Below are 22,655 nucleotides of genomic sequence, written 5' to 3'. Positions count from 1 at the left end.
ATAACATTACCTTTCCATTTCTATTTTTCTATGAAGATAACAATACCTTAAGTTCTATTAATCAGGTGTTAGAAACTGATTCTGATATTAATAATGAGAATATAAAATTGAAAGAAAAAGGAAAATAAAATGAACATGAAAAAAAAACACACTAAAAATCCACACACAAAAGTAAAATTGGATTAATTGAAGAAAAATCTACAACAAAAATCATAATATAAAGTTGGAAGAACAAGATGTAAAAGAATAAATGCTTTGTTTATTTGTTTCTAAGGCAAAGTTACTAAGGCTGTCTCACATTTACAATAACTTTGAACTACCCCATATTGGAAGGCAACCAATAAGCAGAATTCACCTTCACCTCTCTGATTACTCTTCACCTGCAAATGAGGGGATTGACCATCATATTATAGCCCCCTCATGACTGAAAAAAGCATGACTGCAGAAAGTTTTCCTCTCACAACCCACAGATTGCCAAGATGAATTAAAACCAGAATGGAAATTTAAAGTACAAAAATAATTAAAATCTTAAATTTTGAAAAAAAAACAATAAATAAAAACAAACAAACAAAAATCACCCAAAATAAAAATAAAAAATATCAAATATTTTGTTTCCATATCAAACCTTCTTGTCCTTTTAGGTTTTTAACCTGAAAGAAAATCTTCATAACTGACAAAAATACAATCATGATCACTGAAACAAAGATATTGTATGAATGATAAACAAAGAAATGGCTCTTTCTTACAGTGTAAGTTCTCAGTGTATGATAATTTATTCAGAACATTTGACATAAAATGCAAACTTTGCACATTTTGTTTATAGTTAACATACAAACTAAACACTTTATGCAGTCACATGACCTGTGTCAACAGAAAACATCTTCCCAATTTACTCATTAAAGATATATTACTACTATAAGAAAATCTAATATTTTACTAGAACTAATAAATTAATGCAACAATTTATTGTAACAATAAATTTTACTGATATGTCATTAATGTTTGGTTGCTGCAGATAAGTGAAATTCTCCAGTGTAAATAATGTATGTAATGAACTAGTCTAAACACTACCAGGATGAGAAATAGTAGGAATTCCTTGTCTTTAACACTCACCTTCTCGGATGGCTGTAAATGGAGTTCCCTCTTCTGTCTGAAGCCGGATCTCCTTAAGAGCCACAACTTTGTTTGTGAGGCTAGAGTAAACAAACCACTTATTAGGTCCTTGTGTAAGCTTGATTAGAATCAAATTGAATCCCTTAAAATAACACATGGGTTATTACTGATAGAATATTGGTGTCAATAAGACTAAATGATACAAATATAATGGCAGGTATGAGAAACTGGTTATATTTGAAGAAGGTGTTCTTTTGTGTGGACAGTTTCTGCTTCATGAATCTCTCTTCTTCTGCCAGAAGAATCAGTTTTACATCATATAACCTTGTAATGTCATAATCTCCTAGATGGTTGCAACTAAGAAGTACAGCTCTATGTGTTAATGACAAACTCTGTTAATTACTTTTTAAATTGTTACATAAAACAGTTACATGCTAATTAACATACATCAACTTGTGTAACAATACATGAAGGCCTTTATGTTATCAAATTTCATTATGACCATTCATTACAGGCACTGTAAAGATGATTTATCAATACCCATTAGTTGTACACTACATGATAGTCATCTGAAACAAGACTAGGTCCACAATTTGCCCAACATTCCATGAACATTTCTTGTAGTTCCATTAAGTTAGCTGCTTCATGTCCATCACTGTCATCATAGAATCCTATGTATGGTCAGCTGTATCAAGAGCAAGTTACTTTTGATGTCAGAAGGGGTCAGAGATCTTTTTGTTTGTTTGTTTTTGAACTTCACACAAAGCTGCATGAGGACTATCTGTGCTACCTGTCCCTAATTTAGCAGTGTAAAACTAGAGGGAAAGCAGCTAATCATCAATAACTACTATCAACTCTCTGGCTACTCTTTTACCAATGAATAGAGGGACTGATCATCACATAATAATGCCTTCATGGCAGAAATGGTGAGCATGTTTGGTGTGACACGGATTCGAACCTGTGACTCTGGAATTACAAATTGAGTGCCCTAACCAGTTGGCTACGTTGAGCCACGCAAAGATCTATCCTAGTGATGGTGGAAACCTAGGTATTATAGAACTAACAGAATCTGAGTATGCATTACACTGTCCTTTATATTGAGAAAAGTAACAAAGAGTGCCTGGTCCATGTTTCAATCAATTATAATGGGAGAACATAATAACCTTGTAATAGATAAAGCCAGAAAAGCTTTTACTGGGTGTAGATAGTGCTGAAAACAACAAAAATCCAAGACACTAAGGTCATCAAGTCCTTTATGAGTAAAGCAGTGCACTCCCCAACCCCAGTCTTCAGTGTTGATATACTTTGTGTGTTGTGTATCTTCAATATTTGTTACTTTAACATACATTTTAAATTTTCAAAGTTTTGGGAAGAGATGTCTACTAGGAAGCAGTGAAATAAAACTGGCAACAAATTAATAATCTTATATTCACAATGCTCTCTGTGAGTGTAACATCTAAAATAAGCAATAACAAATTTCTCACATCCACAACTAGTATAAAATACATCTTTTATCTGAGTGTATTTTTTCATAGTATTTTTTCTAAACTTTCATACAGTTACTGCATGTAGTTAACCTTCTGCATTAATTAAATGTCTAGAGATAAACTTGTTCTAACTGCTGGTTTAACTATACATTATCAAGTCAATTGCTTCATGTTGACTAGTTAGGTTCTTGAATTTCTTTGATTCACTAGGAACATATAAATTAGATATTTCTACATTTCTGTAAATCAATTTTACTCTGGACTTTCATCCTGTTGATTCCAATAGTCAGACGATACAGAAGCAGCTGGAATATTTACTAACATAACACTTTTTTCTTCAATAAATAATCTTGAATTTAACATTACATTTCTGGTTGGTTGATTTCCTTTACTTCTTGCAATAAATTTATCCTACGCTCAACAGTCCTAAAGCTTGTATTTAGCAGAAACTGTTGGTCTTACTGCTGGACAGCAGCGTACCTGAATACCACTACTTTCACAGATCAACATAGTTGTGATAAACAAAGCTAGTCATTATTTTTTGTAATCTGCCACATAAACACAAATTTTGAAGCATAACATTAATATGGTGTGTACATGACTTCTTTATGAAAAAATAACATATTCAAATATTTATTTCAATATTTCTTACAGCTGTTAACACTGTGTTTAAATCCCATTTTAACTGTAATGGGGTAGGTGGACTTAGTAAAATCCACTTACTAAAAATTGTTCATTAAAATATTGTCAAAACGAATGTAGTAATTTGTGAAAATAATGAAATAAAATCTATTATAATAATGCCCAATACTTGTATAATAATAATACTCAACATATGTGTCTTGAAAATGTATGTGCATCTCCTTACCTAAATGTACATGCACTTGACATTACAATGGACTTTGTAAACATACTTTAAAAGACATTTTGTACAACATAATAAAAGCTTATCAGTTTTTAGAAAGGTTTAACATTTGGTCATAGAATAACATTGTAGGGTTTATTTACTGATAATATTCAATATGATAAAGTTTAGCCCTAATTAAACTAAATAAAAAAACAATACAAACACAAACACTAGTTATGGTGTTAATTTATTTTTTTATTAAATACAGTGAGACCCTGCTTAGTACCATCCTTCTTTAAGCTGATTTGTTAATAGAAATCTTGTCTTAAGTTTTGTTTTTTCACTAGAGAGAGAAAAAAACATTATGAAAATTCATAACTCACTGAACACTACATTTTTCACAATAACAGTGCAGTAAACAATTTTTATTTAACAAAATAAAGGAATAATAACATGCAAAAAGTAGACAATGTCCATAACTATCACAACTTTTATGGCATTTCTACGGTTGCAATATGAACTGTTAAAACATCATTCTTCTACACTATATCTTTTCTGAGGGGCAAAAAAAACATTTTCTTAGGAAAACAACGTAACCATAGTATAATACATTATTTAACAGATAAAAACCTTGCCTGTCTATCAGTTACAACTAACATAGTCATAACTTTAAGTACAACTAGTACTTTTGGGCAGTGACAAATCTTGAGAGGATGTGAAAGGTGGGGTCTGATTTTCTATTTGATGGCTCTCTATCCAACACAAGACTGAAGGCTAATAAATATTTGCTTTTTCCCAGGGATGACGATATTATAGTCAGCAAGCTACTTTAAATACACCAGTACCTAAATAAAGCACTTATACATCATTCACAGGTAAGAAACATGTCTTCAGTTGCATATCTGTATATATGTAATGTTAAAATGACTGTTTGGAACTGACTCATTTAGAGATCTGTTTTCAAGTGCCTTTCCTGAGTGCTAAACGGGGTGTTACTGTATTGACCGTATTTCATGAAGGCTTAAGATAAGTGGGCTTTTAGATTTCAATGTTTGTGAGTAGAATTATTTTGTATTATTCTATAAATTCTGTGTTTAAAGAAGTACTGTTGCAATTAAGATACTAATTTGACTGCATGTGTTGTGAAGGTCTTTGATAGCAAACGAATTTATGGATACAAAAATTGCACTAACAGTTAATCACAAATACATAATCACTTCACAAATAGGCAGGTATATAATTGAATCGATTTGTGAGGTGCTACCTGTATCAGTTTTCAATATTTTTATCCAACTAAACACTCGTTTTAAAGCCTTTTCTGTTTAATGAAAGTGTCACTGCTTTGGTTTAAGATGAAATTATATAAAATAAATTTACAGTTTTAAAGTGTAAATTTGTATATTTTCGATACCCAGTTTCTGTTATAAAAACACCAATATTACATCTTTAACATTTACTTTTTCGCTTTGCAAAGAGAGTTAGAAGTGTTTCTTACTTGCTATAACCCTTGTAGACTGTAGCGTAGGAACCTTCGCCTAGTTGCTCTAATTTGACGTACGCTTCGGTCTTTCCAAAGGTTAAGGCTCCCTATAAGAAATACATTTATATAATAACTAATCATTATACTTTGAAAAATATCACATTATTTGCAAAAACAAAACAAATGTATTTTTAAGGTATTATTATACTTTTTAAAATAACTGATAAACTGGATTCATATCGTAAGAATACGTCACATGATCTAAATTGAATTTTGATTAAATAAAGTACAACAATATCATTTGAGTTGTCAGCTTTCTCTTATTCTACAAGTACTTTTGTATGAACTAAGACTAGCTTTCCCCTTCTATGTAATTTTTGGAGTAACTCAAACTGTACTATGTAGAATAATTTCCCAACTAACACTAAATTAGGAGTTTCTTTTGCCACATCTATGAAAAACAGTTTCTCTGAATTTTCGAGATGTATCGCTACTCACCGTTAGTTGTTTGATTAGACTGTTTTAACTAATGTTTCTGTTAAAAATGATCAGGCACTTTTCACATTTAATTTACAACAAAACTGAGACTCTTTTTAACTACAAACAACAAAAGCATGTGACACACATGTGTATAGGATAGAAAACAAACCTAACTGGAAAGCCACATGATTACACTTTTTTATTTAGTTTCATTATTGCTATAACACCACATGTACAGATGAAACATCTGGGAACAATACACTGTGTGCCTAAAGATTTCTGTAAATAGCTTGAGTGTATATCTCTACAGTGAGAATATATGTACATTCATCATGATTATGAATCAACAATAGAAGTTTCTTCAGTTTGCTGTCCAACTGTTTATTATGTTGTAAACTTTAATATAAATGTACGACTTCTCAGTGAACAAGCAAGTTTTAAATATATTTCTGGGAGAAAGCTTGATAAGCAATATCACATCCATTTTCTGTATTTTCTTTCTTTTCTAAGAAATACACTCATGGTTTTATATCTTCAACAGACATGGTTGAAGCAATTTCAATACAATTACATACATGTTAAAATGTATTCATGTTTTCATATTTTCTTTCAACTCTCTCAAGATGTACTCTAATACAACATTGCTGTAACTGCTCACACTGTTTCTTTACTGGACCTTTTTACTCATGCCAGAGTTTGTACTTCACACCAATCTCCATAACTCCTGGAACTAGTATTCTCTTGTTTGTTTGTTTCATGCAAAGCTGGTTGAGGAATAATTGTGCTAGCCACCCCGAATTTTGAAATGGCAGGCTAGAAGGAAGACAGCTGACCAACATCACCCATCACAAAACTCATGGACTACTCTTTAACAATGAATAATAGATTGATTGTCACATTGTAACACAGCCCACTGCTGAAAGGATCAGCATGTTCATTTACTATATTCAAATTGTTAGTTAATGCCCTAAAAAACAGGCCATGCTTGCAATGAATTCTCTTTAACTCATTCATTCGAATGCCCTCATAAAAATTGTGTATCCAATCATTGGAGGGCTGTGGAGATGACAGAGTGCTTCAGAATGTAGAGACTAGAAATATCAATTGTAAATGTTGTTTTTGTCTATATTTTACCAATTTTGAGATACCAATCCCTCTTGCATTCGTATAAGATCCCATTATGCTCAAAATATCTTTGACCTTGGGCTATACAGAGTGACTGTTTGCCACATAGATTCTTCTACATTATTCTTAAGCTACTGAATAATTGGTTTTAAACTTGCATCTTTTGCCTGAGTATCTGTTAGATTAATGTTAGACCACACTAGTTTGTTTTCATTTGTAGGTGCCACATCTCATCCTACACTTCATTGTACTTTAGATCAGTGTTATTATTTTATCCTTTCATTTTTTCTTTCTGGGTTTGTACACTTTATTAGCACATGGTCTTTAGGATAGTGCTTCAACATTTCCATGGTTTATCCTAGGTGATGAAAGATGTCTAAGTTATATTCTTGAAGCTTTTGGAGTCATCTTTCAAGTTAGGTTTCAGGATTATTAAAATTAACCAGCCTTTTAAATGTTGTATAACATGTGTGAGTATAAACTTTTGTCTATATAGATAATAATGACAATGATTTAGGACTTACAGAACACTCAGTAGCTCTTACCAAGGTGCACAATCCCTTCTTTCTGTGGCACAAACACACAATGTAGTAAAATTGTTAAGAGCCAAAGATAGGATAAATTAAACTCAGTTGTGATTGAATAGTTTTTAGGTGTTATGTGTTCATTCTTGTCTGTGCTATTATGAAGGGATGATGCAAATGCCATCCCAATTATCTTGTTTACACTGTCTTAGAAGGATTGATATCAGACATCCATATAGTTACTTTCTCTTTTCTTTGTTTTTTTAAGGCAGTGTTTTAACAGACACAGGAAAGTTGTATTTATAACCATGTTCTAAATACAACGAGATTCCAACTGTAATATTTATAGTTTATCTTTTATTGGCTGGTAATTTCTGTTTCACCCTGTCCTCAAGCTTTCTAGACTAACACCAAATTTCTGTACAAAAGTAACCTTCAAGGGGTAATGATATCATTTACACTAAAATTGTTGTTTTTTTATTACTAATAGTTATTCATTATACTTTAAAACGAATATTCCATTTGAAACTATGTAACCTCATTGAAATTGGTTAACACAATTATTTCCATTTTTGATTTATCATGTAAAAAAAACAAAGGATGTAGCAGAAAGAAGAACAAGAAATTCAAACTTTTTGCTATGATATTTACATACATTAATAGAACTTGTTACTCAGATATTGTTATAATAGAAAACACTGTATAGTATGATAAAATTTCTGATGAACTATTGAAGATATTTAAAATGCATTTCGATGAACACTTCGAGTAATCTCTATATAGGTAGTATCCTGATTCATAATTATTAAATCGAAATTCAGTTTATTCTATTTTTGTCTGTTAACATCTTTCTAAACTTTATGCCTGTGCAAATATGCAAGGATAATGTGAAAGTAATCCCTGCTATCTTGTTTACATTGTTTTTGAAGGATTGATATTAGTCAACTCTACATTTACATCGTTTTTGAAAAGTTTCTGCAATTTTGTACGTGTACAGTCTCAACAGTCGCCAGTAAAGTGTTGGTTGAACTGAATCGTTACTTCTTAAGGCGTTTTTTGCCCTAATGCTCTATTAAGGTTTGATGCAATTTCTTGCAATCCCTATTATGAACCACTATAGAGGTTCATGGTCCACACACACACACAGGCTATACACATGCAAATGTACAATATGCCACATTCTTTTCTTTTATATACTTATTATTAAGAAGACAATAAAGCAATATTGTACTAACCTTTCTAGAGCTTTTCCAACAACAAATTCCAGTAACCATTAGTATACTAGTTGTCAACATACTGAACAACACAAACAGCACCGCACGGGCTTGTTCCACGTGCGCCCCACAAAGCTCCTAATAAGTGTGTGTGTGTATGTTTGTAAGCCTAGCTGAAAAACAAAAGCAGAGCAATATCATTACCGAAACTTTCCCAGAATTCACCACGTGGGTCAGGGACTACTTCACGGTGAGCCGAATTCAGACCACGAATTTTAGCAACGACTTTTCATGTGAAACAATGTTAAAAATGTGCGCAGAATCAAAAATGAAACGCTGACGTTCTGGCAAGCAATAGTTTTGTTAGTGGTATGTATATATATGGAACATACACCGCTCAACTTCTGCTCTACCTTTGACTACAGATGGGAAACACTTGTCTCAACAAAACTCGTATAAATATACAACAAGTTCACGAAGAAAAGAACTACCTATATATTAAGTTAACCGCGAATCTTTACTTAATCCACGATATGACACTATAGAAAGTGAATACTAAAACGAGTGAAAACTATAAAAAATTCTCGCGAATAAATTAAAAGTAAAAGCAGACGTCGTTGAAACTCAAACCTGGGTACGTCTCCAACTCATTTATCTCTCTTATGGCTATTGGGTCAGCACGAAAATAAACTAAAACGGAGCTAAAATAAAACAATCTCGTTCATTAAATAAATATTTTCTTTGCATTTGTTTCGAAGCTACACGAATTAAATATGCGCCTGCCGTCGATAATGTTGAAATAATAAACTATAAGAATGATAGCTAATCAACACAACTGACCACCAATTCTTGCGAAAGGGATCTGACTAGAACTCTTATAACACATTCATGCTCCCAAAGTGCGGATCACGTTTTTTTCCCCTTTGTGGAACTATGAACCCACGAATCAACAGCCCGGCATACTATATTTTGTAGTGGAACAATATTACCTACCTCCACATCAACCTAATTATGTGAAACAAAGAACCTTCTGTAATAACATGAAGGACTTCAAACGTCATATTTTTTCATTAACTAAGTCTTCTAATATTGAGCCAATGAAACCTTCCACACATATTTCTTACAGCTATACGTTGGAAGACAAACGTTAATAAAAGCATTGATCTATTGTATGAGTAATTACATAAAACTTTAGATCTTCTTCAGTGTGTTTACGACAACCACACTAAACATAAGTGGGATAATATAACTTTCTTCCCATACAGTTTTCAATGTTTTATGAAAATATTCCCATAAAGCAGAAAATGTTGTGTCATGGAAATGAGACAGCTCTTGTTATGAAGTCAGTCTTTCAGTTCGGTGCTACAACAACTGACCTTTTGTGTCCATGACAACGAGAAATCCACTTGCAGTAAAAATGTATTCTAAAGACGGCTGGTATTAATATAAAAACTTTAATTAAAATAAAGTACAAAACTATGTTTCGACCTTTTTAAGCCTTCTTCATGTTAGCAAAGATGACCTAAGAAGGTCGAAACGTTGTCCTGTACTTTATTTTAATTAAAGTTTTTATATCCATACCAGCCGTCTTAAGAACATATAGGTGTGTTTTCCTTATAGTAAAGCCACATCGGACTATCTCATGAGTTCACAGAGGGGAACTTTGGAATACATTTTTGATCTTTTGTGTATTAGGTCCTGGGGTGAAGGGCCCCAAAAGCAGGACAACAACAAAAACAGCAAAAAATATATTTTACTTTTTGCTTGATTGCTCATTGTAAGACAAGTGTAATAACATGAAAAAGGCGGTATAGTATCTCACAAACGTAGCAAGTAAAGCTGTATCAGTTATATTAAATTTTTCTTCTACAAGATATTATACATCAGCAACATGTGTTCTTTAAAAAGTCCTTCAGAAAACAATTCGAAAGTTCAATAACAAAAAACACCATAAAATATAATTATGTTTGCATTTTTATTTATCTTATTATTTCTAATACGTCGATTCTTCACCCCACCCTCAATGAAGAAACAGCTCTTAATAAATAAAAGACTAGGAATTGTTAGTACAGGTAGCAATGAGACTTAAACACACTGTTCAATCGTGATGATAACTGTCACGTTTCTAAACAGTTACTGCTGAGGGTTATATAATTAAATCAAGGTAATGTTTGGTGGGACCCAAACAACCTGCAGGACACGATGTGTATTATTATCAGAAGCGATAGTTTAACAATTTTCCATTTTCTGCATCACGGAATATGATGAACCAAACCATTAAATATTTTCGCGTGAATGTACCCTACTGGCCCCTTACTTCACATACCAAATTTCAAGGCAATCCATTAAAAAATACATAAGATGTAAAATCTCAAATTTTTACCTAATTTCTTCCTTTTTTCTTCTTTTCACACCTACAAAAAAAGTACCGTGGGCTATCGGGCTGAAATCTTTACTACAGCTTCGCTTCTGAGAAAAGGTGATATTTCTGTCCTTCGGATAAAAGACGGATGATTTAAAACAGCACAACTATAAGATAAAAGCGCGTATTTTGTTTTACCCATTATGCCCCAAGTTGAACGAAAAAGGAAGTCTGGCTTACTAATAAATGAATATTTGCTATAAAATTATTGTTATTGCTATAAGTGTAGTTACCAATTTGGCCGCCAACTTTGATTTCATTCTTTTAAGTTGCACGCTCAATCCCTTTTTTGGTCACGCCCATTTTTTCACATCTAAGGTTTTTCTTATTAGACATATCTATAAAGGGATCTTAATTCTAGTACAAACTATTGTGTTAACCTTACAACACGTATTCTCAGTTTATTTAAAATCTACACTATATTAACCGGATTGGGACTGCATACCTTTGTATAAAAATAGGCATAACCATACTGAATTTGCAGTTGCACAAGAAATCCACAATAGCACTGTTGCGTTGCATGTATTCCTCTAACTGGCTTCTTCTCTGGTACTTAAAACCACTTTGAATAAGATTTCATCGTATTAACTAATATCAAAATATTGTTAAGTATTTTCATACTATGGTTTGATAGAGCAGGTTTTTTACATAAAGACCAAGAGTTTAGTGCGCACAAACCAGGAATCCCAGAATTCGAGATTTAGCAACCGCTACCGCAAAATGCGCTTTGCATTTAAAGTCATGGTTGTGGTAGAAAAAATACCAAAAAACAGTTAAATCCCATTATTCGCCAAGAAAAACATATCCTACGAGTTGGCGGTGGGCGCTGTTAATACAGATAACTTTTGTGTAACTTTGTTTAAAATAAAAAAAAGAGCAAATTGCTTTTTGGCTTTGTGATAAAAAGTTATATGGAGTTTATTTTTAATAAGCTTAAGTTGTTACACTATCTCGACTTTATTGCTCTATAGAAATCATATAATTTCAGTTTTAATCATATTTTACTTAATCGTATAGAAATCCGTTTATGGTTTTACTTGACATGTAAAATGTTAAAAAAGCATATTGCAACGATGTAGTCAGTACTATAAATCTGCTTTAAAACAGACAGGCAAATCATCTGGGAACGATAAATGAGCGTTTCTGGTTACAGAATGTTTATTGACATATCCAATCTAAATTGACATATTTTAAATACACTTCAAGTATTTGTAGTTCTTAGTATATAGTTCTAAGTAATGACCATACATCACTCAATGTACTGTTAACATTAGAATAATTAGTTAAATACATTCCTATAAGGAAGACATTTATAATTAAGTAGTGGTGAAAAACATCTTGTAATATGACTTCTGCAAGGACATGAAGATTACGGCCCGGCATGGCCGGGATTGACCGTCGCATTACAATGCTCCCACAGCTGAGAGAGCGAGCATGTTTGGTGCCACGCGAATTCGAACCCGCGATTCTCGGATTACGAGTCGAACGCCTTAGCCCACCTGGCCATGCCGAAGAAAGTTTGATTAATCTTCATATTCAATACAACAGAAACTCAGTGGAAGTGCCTGAGTATAACAAACAGTTAATATTTTTTTATATGCTCTTTTTGTTTTAATATCTGCAAACGGTCTTTCAAGTGTTGTTACAATATATTTAACCAAACTGTACTGTGGAATTTCAATCCAAGTGTCTCTAATACTCGTCCTTAAGGTTTCTTTGGAAGTAACTTTTGATTTGTCAAGTTTTTGATTTATCAAATCCTAGATCTGCTCAACTGATTTGAATAACTCTAGCAGTTTCTTTCTTAGTTAAGTAACTTCTGCATAGGTTGGATGAGGGTTTGGGGTTATCATCTTCTTACTTAGTAGAATCCTTTACCAATAATACACAAACCATTGTGTATAGCATGATGGTACTTGCGCTGGTCCATTATTCCATCTATGTTGCAAATACTTTCTTGTCACCTAAGCAGAAATACACTCCCAAAACCATCGCGCTACATCCCCCATACTTTATGGCAGGTGTTTTGTGTTGAAACAAGTATCTTTCACCTTTCTCACGCTGGACGTATAACATACGTTTTGAATAAAATATTTCAAACATGGACTCATCCGTCCACAACACTCTTTTTCAATCATCAACAGTCCAATTTTTGTACTTTTTAGCTACTTTAAGTCTTTTGACAATATTTGAGATCGAAGTAAAGGTTTTCAAACTCCTACACTACTAAATATTCCATTATCGTTGAGTCTTCTTGATACTGTAGATACTTTGTCATTTGGTACATGGTCGTTTCCTCATATTTGAGATCAGTGGCAATCTTCCTTCTGTCCCGAAAGCTACATAACTTACCAGCAGTATCATTGAGTTTAGGTGTTCGAACTCTTCCTTTCCTATTTTCATATATACCTACCTCAGTCTCACGAGCTAGGGTGTACTTAACAGTGTTTGAGTGCTATTAAACTGATTTCTTCTAGCATATATTGGTATAATATGTTAGCGTCTTTGCATATAGTTAAGTCACTGTAATATGGAATACCATGACAGGTATTTCAGACCCTCGATTTTATAAGTATGTTCATTCAAACAGATCCATTATGACATGCCCTTGGTACAAGTACTAGGGAATTCTAAACAAATGATAAATATTCTCACCCTTGATCATTCAGTTGTCAACAGGGATCAGTGAAGCATTACCATAGTATTGAAATTTACATTCCATAATGGCAAGGAAGAATTAGATCCATCAAATGGAAATAAAATATTTATATTTTAAAATATTCTGTTGTCCTAACACTTGTAGAGCACTGTATCTTTCAACTTCTTTCGAACTTATAAGTATTCTGACTGCAAGTAATTTGAGAAATTTATACACATTGTTTTATGGGTATTTAGAACTATACCTACGTGTAACAAAAATTCTGACATAAGTGATATTAAAGAAATGCACATTAATAATAAAGTCTTTAATACTCTGTAAAAGGAGTCGCAGTTCAGAACATAACATACGAGTTTTATGCACATGAAAGCTGATATACAAACTATTTTAGTCTGAATTCTAAAACCCATGCACAAGGGTGAGCATGCTCTGTGACGGGTATTCGAACCCGCAACTCGCAGGTTGCGAGACAAGAGCCCTAACAAAAAGACGATGTTTAGTCTCTTCCCCATAACTACTCCATACGATTAGCACGTTAAGAGTGTTGTTAAAACAGATGGATATGAGGTTAAGGTGCGTCTGCTGAACGTTTCGTTGCGCCTGACAACATGTGTTTTACAGCTAGATTGTACATACACGGCAGTTTCTAAATAACAGTTCACTAAATGGCAAAACAATACACTCCATGGGTACGTTTATAAGTTAATAGAAAAAACTACAGGGCTATAACGTTAACAAACAAGAGACGCCTTCTTCAATAAACCTAAAACACCACGCTGAAATATAATATGCAGGAAACACGGAAGAAAATATCCAAGCGTCTTACAATAAACTATGTTAATACAAGTCCACGTTCTTTAAGTTTACACTATTCTCTTGAAAAGTATAATCCCAAATCCTTGAATTGTTTAAGCTTTTATACTCGAATTTCTAATGACGACTTCATACTCGTAAAACATGTTTAAATATGTTGAACGAACTCTTTAAAACCCACGTGTAAATGCACTGGTGCTCTTTTTTGTTATTATTGTTGTTTAAATCCTCGACAAAAATATATGTACGAGACAAAAACATCACTTAAAAAAAACACACAAGGTTTACTTTTCTCACAGTGTTAGTAACACTTTGGATATAATTTTACGACCGAAATATACACATAGATCTCATATTAGAAATTCTAAATATGTTTCTTATTATTATTTCACCGAGATGAATCGTATTTTAAAATGTTTTAGTGCCATTTGTAGGGAGCATTCATTCAAAGCATCACGAGGTCTGATTTGTTTGTAGTTAAGTACAAAGTTATACAACGGGCTACAGTTTCTAGCGTTATAATTGTTTTGTTTGTTTTGAATTTCGTATAGCTGCTACACGAGAGCTATCTGCGAATAACCGTCCCTAATTTAGCCGTGTAAGAATAGATTAAAAACATCTGAAAGGGCGAACATGTTTGGTGTAATGGGGATTCGGTAAAATTACGAGTTGAGTGCCCTAACCACCTGGCCATACCAGGCTTACTAATGCTATAAATCCAGAGACTTGCCGCTGTGCCACTAAAGGGCAACCAGGCTTGAAATGTTTATTTTAATCCGGATTTTTGACTCATTGCTGCGATTTTTCAGCTTCAAGACTGCTCTTCATTCAACGTAATTGAAAAATAATACATAACATAAAATATATATCAGCTTTAACAAAGTCAATGTATATATTACAGTAAAATATTTTAAAAATCAATAAATAATGGTTATATATTTATATAACATCCACAAATAATTTAAGTCAGATTCTAAGTACTTTGAACATTTATTTAAAAAATAACTTTTTATTGATTCCAATAACACAAAATTGGAAAATAAAAAGAAAGTTTTTATAATAAGCTACAGGAACTTAAGATACATTTCTGATCGTCTTAAGGGTACTAAATAGGATTTCTACCATGCAACGTGCAGAACCCATTCTAAACCGCAAGTTCTGTGTTTGGCCCACGTAACTTTCACTACACTGTGTAAACGCAAGAGAAATATCGTTGTTGTTCAATCGATTTTGCGCAAAACTACTCCAGGGTTATCTATCCTAACTATTCATAATTTTCGTGATGACGAGAAACCCACTTAAAGTAAAAATGTACCTCAAGACGGCTGGTATGGGTATTAAAACTTTTATTAAAATAATTCATAATTTTGAAGTTATAGACTTCAACGATTGTTTAATTGTTTGGAATTAAGCACAAAGCTAAGCTAGACAATGGACTATCTGTGCTCTGCCCACAATGGTTATGGAAACCCGGTTTCTAGCTGTACGTTTTCGCAGGCATTCCGCTGTGCCAATGGTGGTGGTGAAGAGCAAACTTTAACGACAGGGAGTTATCCAACATCACCCAATATTATCTTGTTAGCTACTCTAATAGAATAATGATATTGGACTGTTACTCTTATAACGCGTTAATGGCTCCAAAATGTAGAGTGCGACTTTTTTAGTGTTTAATTTGCAGTAACTGGGTTCAACCAATGGAAACTCGGATCCATAGTCCATCACGCTAACCACTTGACCACGTTCGGTCAGCAAAGAGAAAGGTATTTTTGATTTTAAACATTAACAAACAAGATGAATTCAGGATACAAGTTAAGGGTGTGGTTATGATATGAAGAACTTAATTACGAGAGAAACAGTTGAAGTTCGACTAAGTATCATTATATAAATACATTACACTATTCATAATTAAACAACGCGTACCAAAAACAAAAACAGCAAAAAACACACATATCGTATAGCAGTTATCTATACCCGTGTTTCTTAAAGTGGGTGCCGAGGCCCTGTGGGCTGTGAAGCTTTTTCTGTGGGGAAAGAAGGCGTCAACAGAGAGGCCGAAAACAAAGATATTGAATTAACTTTGATTTTAAATAAACATGATGAAAGTTGCGTTGGATTAATTAAATAATACAGTATGTCGGAAGATGTTATTGCTTTTACTAAGGCAATGTTTTTCAATCACCATGCTGAAGTTATAGATTGGGGGCCCAAAACTTCTTTATTCACATCAAGGGAGCCTTAGACTAAAAGAGTTTGGAAATCACTCGTCTAAACAACTAGTTCTATCAGTCTGGTTCAAGTTTGTTGTTGGTTGATTGTTTTTAGAGCAAATCCACATTGCGTTATTTGCTGTGTTCAGCGCGGAATCGAACCTTGGATCTTAGTGTTGAAAGTCCATAAACTTTCCACTGTCCCACAAGTTAATTCTGTAGGCAAAACTGTGAAAGTATTAGTATGACTGTAATCACTAGTATTTCATTTAAACGTTACTTTCCTGGAAAACGTTTGTTTCGCTGCTTAAATGACAATAATTAGGTCTAACAACAAAGGCATTGACTAGTATGCCATGTTATGAAAGGTTAATCGAATATACTTCAATGTACTAAAGCAAATGATCATTCAAAACTACAACGTGCGAAAAAAACAAAAAACAAAACGTATTTAGTAAATAATCAACATTCTCGTGGGTAGAATTGACGTTTTTTTCATTAATTAAAATTACGAAGAAAGGACTGGGGTATATTATGGGAAATAAAGTTTACAAGCTTTATGATACTAGCTACGTTCGAATAGTGGCAGCATTTTTAAACCAATAGTACATTATTAACATAGGAAGAGAGTAACAGTTGCCACTAACTAAAAAATCCAACATCAGCGTGAACTGAATGAACCTTAACGAAAAATACAACTGACTGCTTCAATCAACTGTAAAGAACATTAACAAAACAAGGAAAGAAAGGAGCTTCTATCACATCACTAAAAAAAGGAAAAAACATGCAGATTGTTAATTGATTAATTAAGAGATCTGCGTCTGATCAAAGGAAGACATCAACCACAGTCTTAAAAAAATTAAAATACTTTAATATTTTTCGATGAATTTTACAATATACTGACCGTAAACTGATCTCAATATATAAATCTTGTTTGGAATTCCGCGTAAAGCTACACCAGGGCTACTTGAGCTGGTTGTTTCTAACTAGAGGTAAGGCAACTAGCCAACATCACCCACCGTCAATTCCTGAGGTAATATTTTACCAACGATCAGCGACATTGAACATAACATTATAACGTCCCAGCGGCTAAAAGGGTTAGCATATTCGACGACGACAAATATTCGAACCAGTGACTCAGAGACTGACAATCGATTGCTCTAACCACCAAGCTATATAAAATATATATTATAGAATCAGAATAAACAACAGTTATATATATGAATTGTCAGTTCTTGATACCATCGTGAGTATGAAGACCACACTGTCCATGAAAATATTATATTTGTGTGGTAATGTTGTCTAACAATAAAGATGTTCTACATGAAAGTTGCATATTTTTGTTGAAACTGATTCATGATCACTTTGACAGAAGGGTGATTTTGTTTCCTGTTAAACCATCTGATCCGTTGTCAAAATACTCTATTAAAAATAAACAACCTAATAAACCACTCGGTCATACACCATTGATGAACTGTATAAACTTATTATAAAGGAAGTTTGGTCGACCTGAACGTTAGGTTTCTCAAGCAAAGTGTGTGTGTCCATTCACGAACAGTATACGACCTAACTAATGTAAAACATCGATAAAATGGGACACAAAATAATGGGGTAAAAATGCCAAAGGGTTCAAAATGTTAGTTCAGCAAGGGCAACAACAAAAGTTAATAACCTTTTATACAAACAAAACTACTGTAATCTCTCCTAGCTATCTCGTCAACGAGGTGTCGATTTCTCAAGACAGCTAAACAATATAGGCATTAAAAGTTTCAAAAGCTTATCTGCTTTACAATAACACACACACACACACACACACACACACACACACACACACACACACGTACTTATAATGAAGATGTATTTTCTTTTATGACTGAGTTTGAGCATATTATAGTTAGGGCATAAGTGTAATTTCATGATAGTACAACACGTACAAACAAAAAGTATATATACATGTGTGTGTATGTATGTGTGTATGCACACATAAGTAAAACAAAAAAGAGAAAATTAAAGTAATAAAATAAAGAAATTGTACTTTTATAAAAAAATACCTTTAAAACCTATGGTATTAATTTATTTACTTAGCGACGTTTCCAGTAAACGCTTTTTTTTTTTAAAGTCAGAAATAAGCCTATCGGTTAATGGCCGAGGTAGAATAAAACCCTAGCGATTTCGATAGGACATGATAACAACGCCATCTGTCCGAAGATAACTGTAGTCTCACGGTAAACAGCCATAGTTTAATATTGATTGTTAAGCTGGTGGGCGGATGAGATAAGGTCACCACTAGAATCCTACTGGACTTTTTAAGCAGTTTTGTCGGAAAACAGTGCGAAAGTTATGCGACTTCTGTTTAGACAGATGGATTTTTCAGTAATTATATGTAAAACAAAATAACTTAATTTATACAAAGTAAAGTAACAAAAAAATGACAAGATCAGGTTATATTGCATGTATATGCTATTACTTTTAATGGACAGTTTGTTTGTTTGTCGTTGAATTTCACGCGAACATACACGAGGGTTATCTACGCTAGCCAATCCTAATTTAGCAGCTTAAGATAAGAGAAAAGGCAGCTAGCCATCACTTACCGCAAACTATTGAGCTATTCTTTTATTGAAAAATAGTGAGATTGTTCGTCACATAATAACGCACCTATGGCTGAAAGGTCGAGCACGTTCGGTGTGACGGGGGTTCGAACCCGGGACCCTCAGATTGCAAGTGGAGCACCCTAACTATCTGGCAATGGTGGGCCTAATGGACAGCTTCCTTTGCTTGTTTTTTTTAGTTCAAAGCCACACGATGAGCTATCAAAGCTTTGTTCACCACGAGGAATCAAACCCAGGATTTTAGCTTTGGAAGTCCGTTAACTTACCGCTGAGCAACCATAAGACAAGGCGAATTCTAACATTTATCGTTAATAGAAACTGAAATATTCGTTGTTTTATCCTGCAGTACACAAATAGAAAAACAATTAAGTGTCGACATGTTGAGCTTCTTGTTGCTCTGTTAGAACGAACAATAAATCATACCTTGTTCAACCCAATAGTCTCTGGTTATTGTGACAACAAATTGATCCATGTAAGTTAAGGTACTTTAGAATTTATCTTAAGTCATCGCAGACACGATGACATCAGTGGGAATTGATTGAACAGAAAGTTGATATTTGAACGCACGAGAGTTTGTTTGAAGCTTATATACATACAAAGTAAAATATACAGTGAACTAAACTGATTTTTTACGTCCCTGGAGCTTCTTTTCTTGCATCAATTCATTCATTTTGTTAGTCTTCTTTCCCAATTAATATTGAACCCTCCATCAACCAGTCTGTGTTAATCTTTTTGTTTTTGTGCCTAAACTGCATATAAAGAACCAATAAATTAACTTCAGTATATTAAAGCAGTCGTTAGCTTTCCGCTGAGAAACTGACAGGATGATCTTCAAGTGACATCTTCAATGAACATCCTTAGGTGCAGTCACGTGGTTAAATTAAGACGGTAAGTTTTGTTTTCTCCTGAGAGAGCAGATGGGTCTTAAATCCAGTCCTTTTCGACAACAGAGATAATTTAGAAAGCCCATTCCGTTTGATTATTTGGTATTAGCCAGTTTTGTAACTAGAAACAGCCTACACAGGGAGAAGGTTGTTTCACGTGTGGAACTTGTGTTGTTTTTAATTATAAAATAATAGTGTTCAATAAGTGTAAATATTGAGAAAATTTAAAGTACGTAGTTTAAAGGTTTTTTTTACTACACTACGACACATAATGCGTGACATTACACCAGCCTAAACGTTATTCTTATACTTAAACTGTTGTTTATTACAGCATAAGATTCCACAAGTATAGCTCGTACAACCAGAAGATCCGCTTTTCATTCATTACTCCAATATGTTTAGTGAAATACAAAAATATATAAAAAATATATTAAAAAAGTGGCATGCACTTCTAACTAACAATCTTTTCGACCTGACCTTACAACAATACCATGACGATTTTATTATTCTTGTATTTTGTCACAATCTTTTGTTGCTATAGTAAAATAGAGTTGACAGTCAAAGTTGTGATGTTTTGTGTGATTGTTTTGAATTATGTGTAAAGCTATACGAGGGATATCTGCGTTAGCCGTTCCTAATTTAGTAGTATAAGACTAAAGAGAAGGCAGCTAGTCATCACCACTCACCGCCAATTCTTGGGATATTCTTTTGCCTGTTGTGTAAACACAAGGGTAGGGGCACAACGTTTCGAAAAGCGGAAGACTTTTTCTTCTACACTTGTGTCTCCACAACAGGCAATTGTCGTCCATTCTACAAAGTTTCATCAAGAAAACACTAGCAATTTTGTGTAGAAGCAGGTAGAGCAGTTTGTATATGAAGGCGGAAAGCTAAAACTGGGCTTATTAGAAATTTTATAATTTTTGCATTAATTTTCTTCAAGTGCCACCTTCATTAGTTCCTTGTACCATCATTATGCGCGTAAACTAAAACTTAAGAATCACTGCTTTATCTTGCATTAAACAAACGATAGACGCAGAATAATTCTTAGAAAAAAAAATCATATGACATTGTTTCAAGGTATTAGGAAAGGCTAATTGACGTTCTTAGATCTTTTGTACTCACTATATGCTCCAAGTTAGAACGAAGGTTGTCACATCCTATTAATTTCACGTCAAGTGTTACATGAAAACGAAAAAAAAATGACAAATCATATTCATATTTGAAAATAATAAATAGCGAGTTTTAGATGTTATGCCATAATATATACAAGTTTTGCTCATGACACTTTGGATATATACCAAATGCAACTCAGATATCAGAATATATATGCTAAAATTTATCAGAAGTAGTACTTTGTTGTTAAGCGCAAAGATATATAATGGGCTATCTGTTCTCTGCCCACCTCGAGTACCAAAACCTGATTTTGAGGGTTATACGTTTTCAGCCTTGCTGCTAAGTCACTGGGAGATAAAATATACTGTAGAAAAGAAAAAGCTAAAAAAATCGACACAGCTATTTAAACTTAACTATATTTCGAAGAAATACAACTTCTTCAATTTTCAACAGACCGGGATTTGATGTTAGGACTATACCGGATTGAACAAAGTTCGGTTTTAGTTTATCAGTGAGGTAACTTAGTTCCACAATACGCCCCATCCATAACAAGAAACTGCTTTTTGTAAGAAGGAAAAGAGAATTTATGTCACCATAACTTCGCAGTAACAGTTCTTCTTTCAAGCAGTGAAGTCACCTACTGGTGAAAGACGATGTACCAAGAAACCAATAACAAGGAATGTACCGAAGAAATGGGTCTCAAAGGCCCTGTCCTGAAGGCAATTACCTCGAAACACAGTAATAACACAGTCTACTAGCTGACAGTGGAAGCTTTGCGATCTTACAAACTCTTTTACCTTCGTAAACAATTTATATTTATATCGCTTGGTTTCGAACACATCTTGATAACAGTGCTTGCTATAGTAAAATTCGACACTTTTGGACAACAAAGACCGGTACTTCTACTAAATTTATACTCAGAATAAATAATTTTTACCGAATGTTAAAGCACTCACTCTTACAGGTGTGTCTAGCGTATACATATTTTTGTATAATTGAGCAAACACCAAGTAAACAGGTAGAACACAAGAGTTTTCTGTAAAGTAGTGAAAACGGAAATTTTATTTGCGTATTAATTCGTTACGAAATGAACAGACAACTGAGGTCGCTTTACCTATTTAATAATTTAAACAGCAGTCAACAAGTAACACTAACAAAGCAAAGAGCCAAACTGAACTAATGGCCACATTTTGTATTCAGTTCTAACTTGAAATTTCTGGCTAAAATACTGAAGAAAACGTGTTCCACGTTTATATTTACGTAACAAAAACTATCTTTCGAGCAACTAAAATATATTAAAAAACAAGTTGCTATCTTTCGATGTTTATTTGTTTGTTTCGAATTTCGCGTAAAGCTACACGAGGGCTATCTGCATTAGCCGTCACTAATTTAGCAGTGTAAGACTGGAGGGAAGACGGCTAGTCATCACCACCCACCATCAACTTTCGGGCTATTCTTTTGCCAACGAATAGTGGGATTGAACGTAAGATTTTAACGCCCCCACGGCTGAGAGGGCGAGCATGTTTGTTAGGACGGGGATTCGAACCCGCGACCCTCGGATTACGAGTCGAGTGCCTTAACCATCTGGCCATACCTGACCTCAGTGAGTAAATATGAAAAGAGATGTACCAAATAGCAAGTTGAATAAAGCACACCCTACATACATATATATAAATTC

General features: G+C 33.6%; 1 protein-coding gene across 1 annotated transcript in view; it reads right to left on the bottom strand.

Annotated features, from left to right (window-relative positions):
- LOC143222022 (cyclin-dependent kinase 14-like) overlaps nt 1-22,655 on the bottom strand; it is a 141,147-nt gene that overhangs the window by 21,703 nt on the left and 96,789 nt on the right. Inside the window, exons 6-7 of the mRNA XM_076447834.1 lie at nt 4,943-5,034; nt 1,114-1,193 (exon numbers count right to left, since the gene is read on the bottom strand). Coding sequence (XP_076303949.1) covers nt 1,114-1,193; nt 4,943-5,034 — 172 coding nt within the window. The remainder of the gene's footprint in view (nt 1-1,113; nt 1,194-4,942; nt 5,035-22,655) is intronic.

The sequence above is a fragment of the Tachypleus tridentatus genome, chromosome 8, assembly GCF_004210375.1.
Source record: "Tachypleus tridentatus isolate NWPU-2018 chromosome 8, ASM421037v1, whole genome shotgun sequence".
NCBI lineage: Eukaryota > Metazoa > Arthropoda > Merostomata > Xiphosura > Limulidae > Tachypleus > Tachypleus tridentatus.
This window is presented reverse-complemented; position numbering and strand designations above follow the sequence as displayed.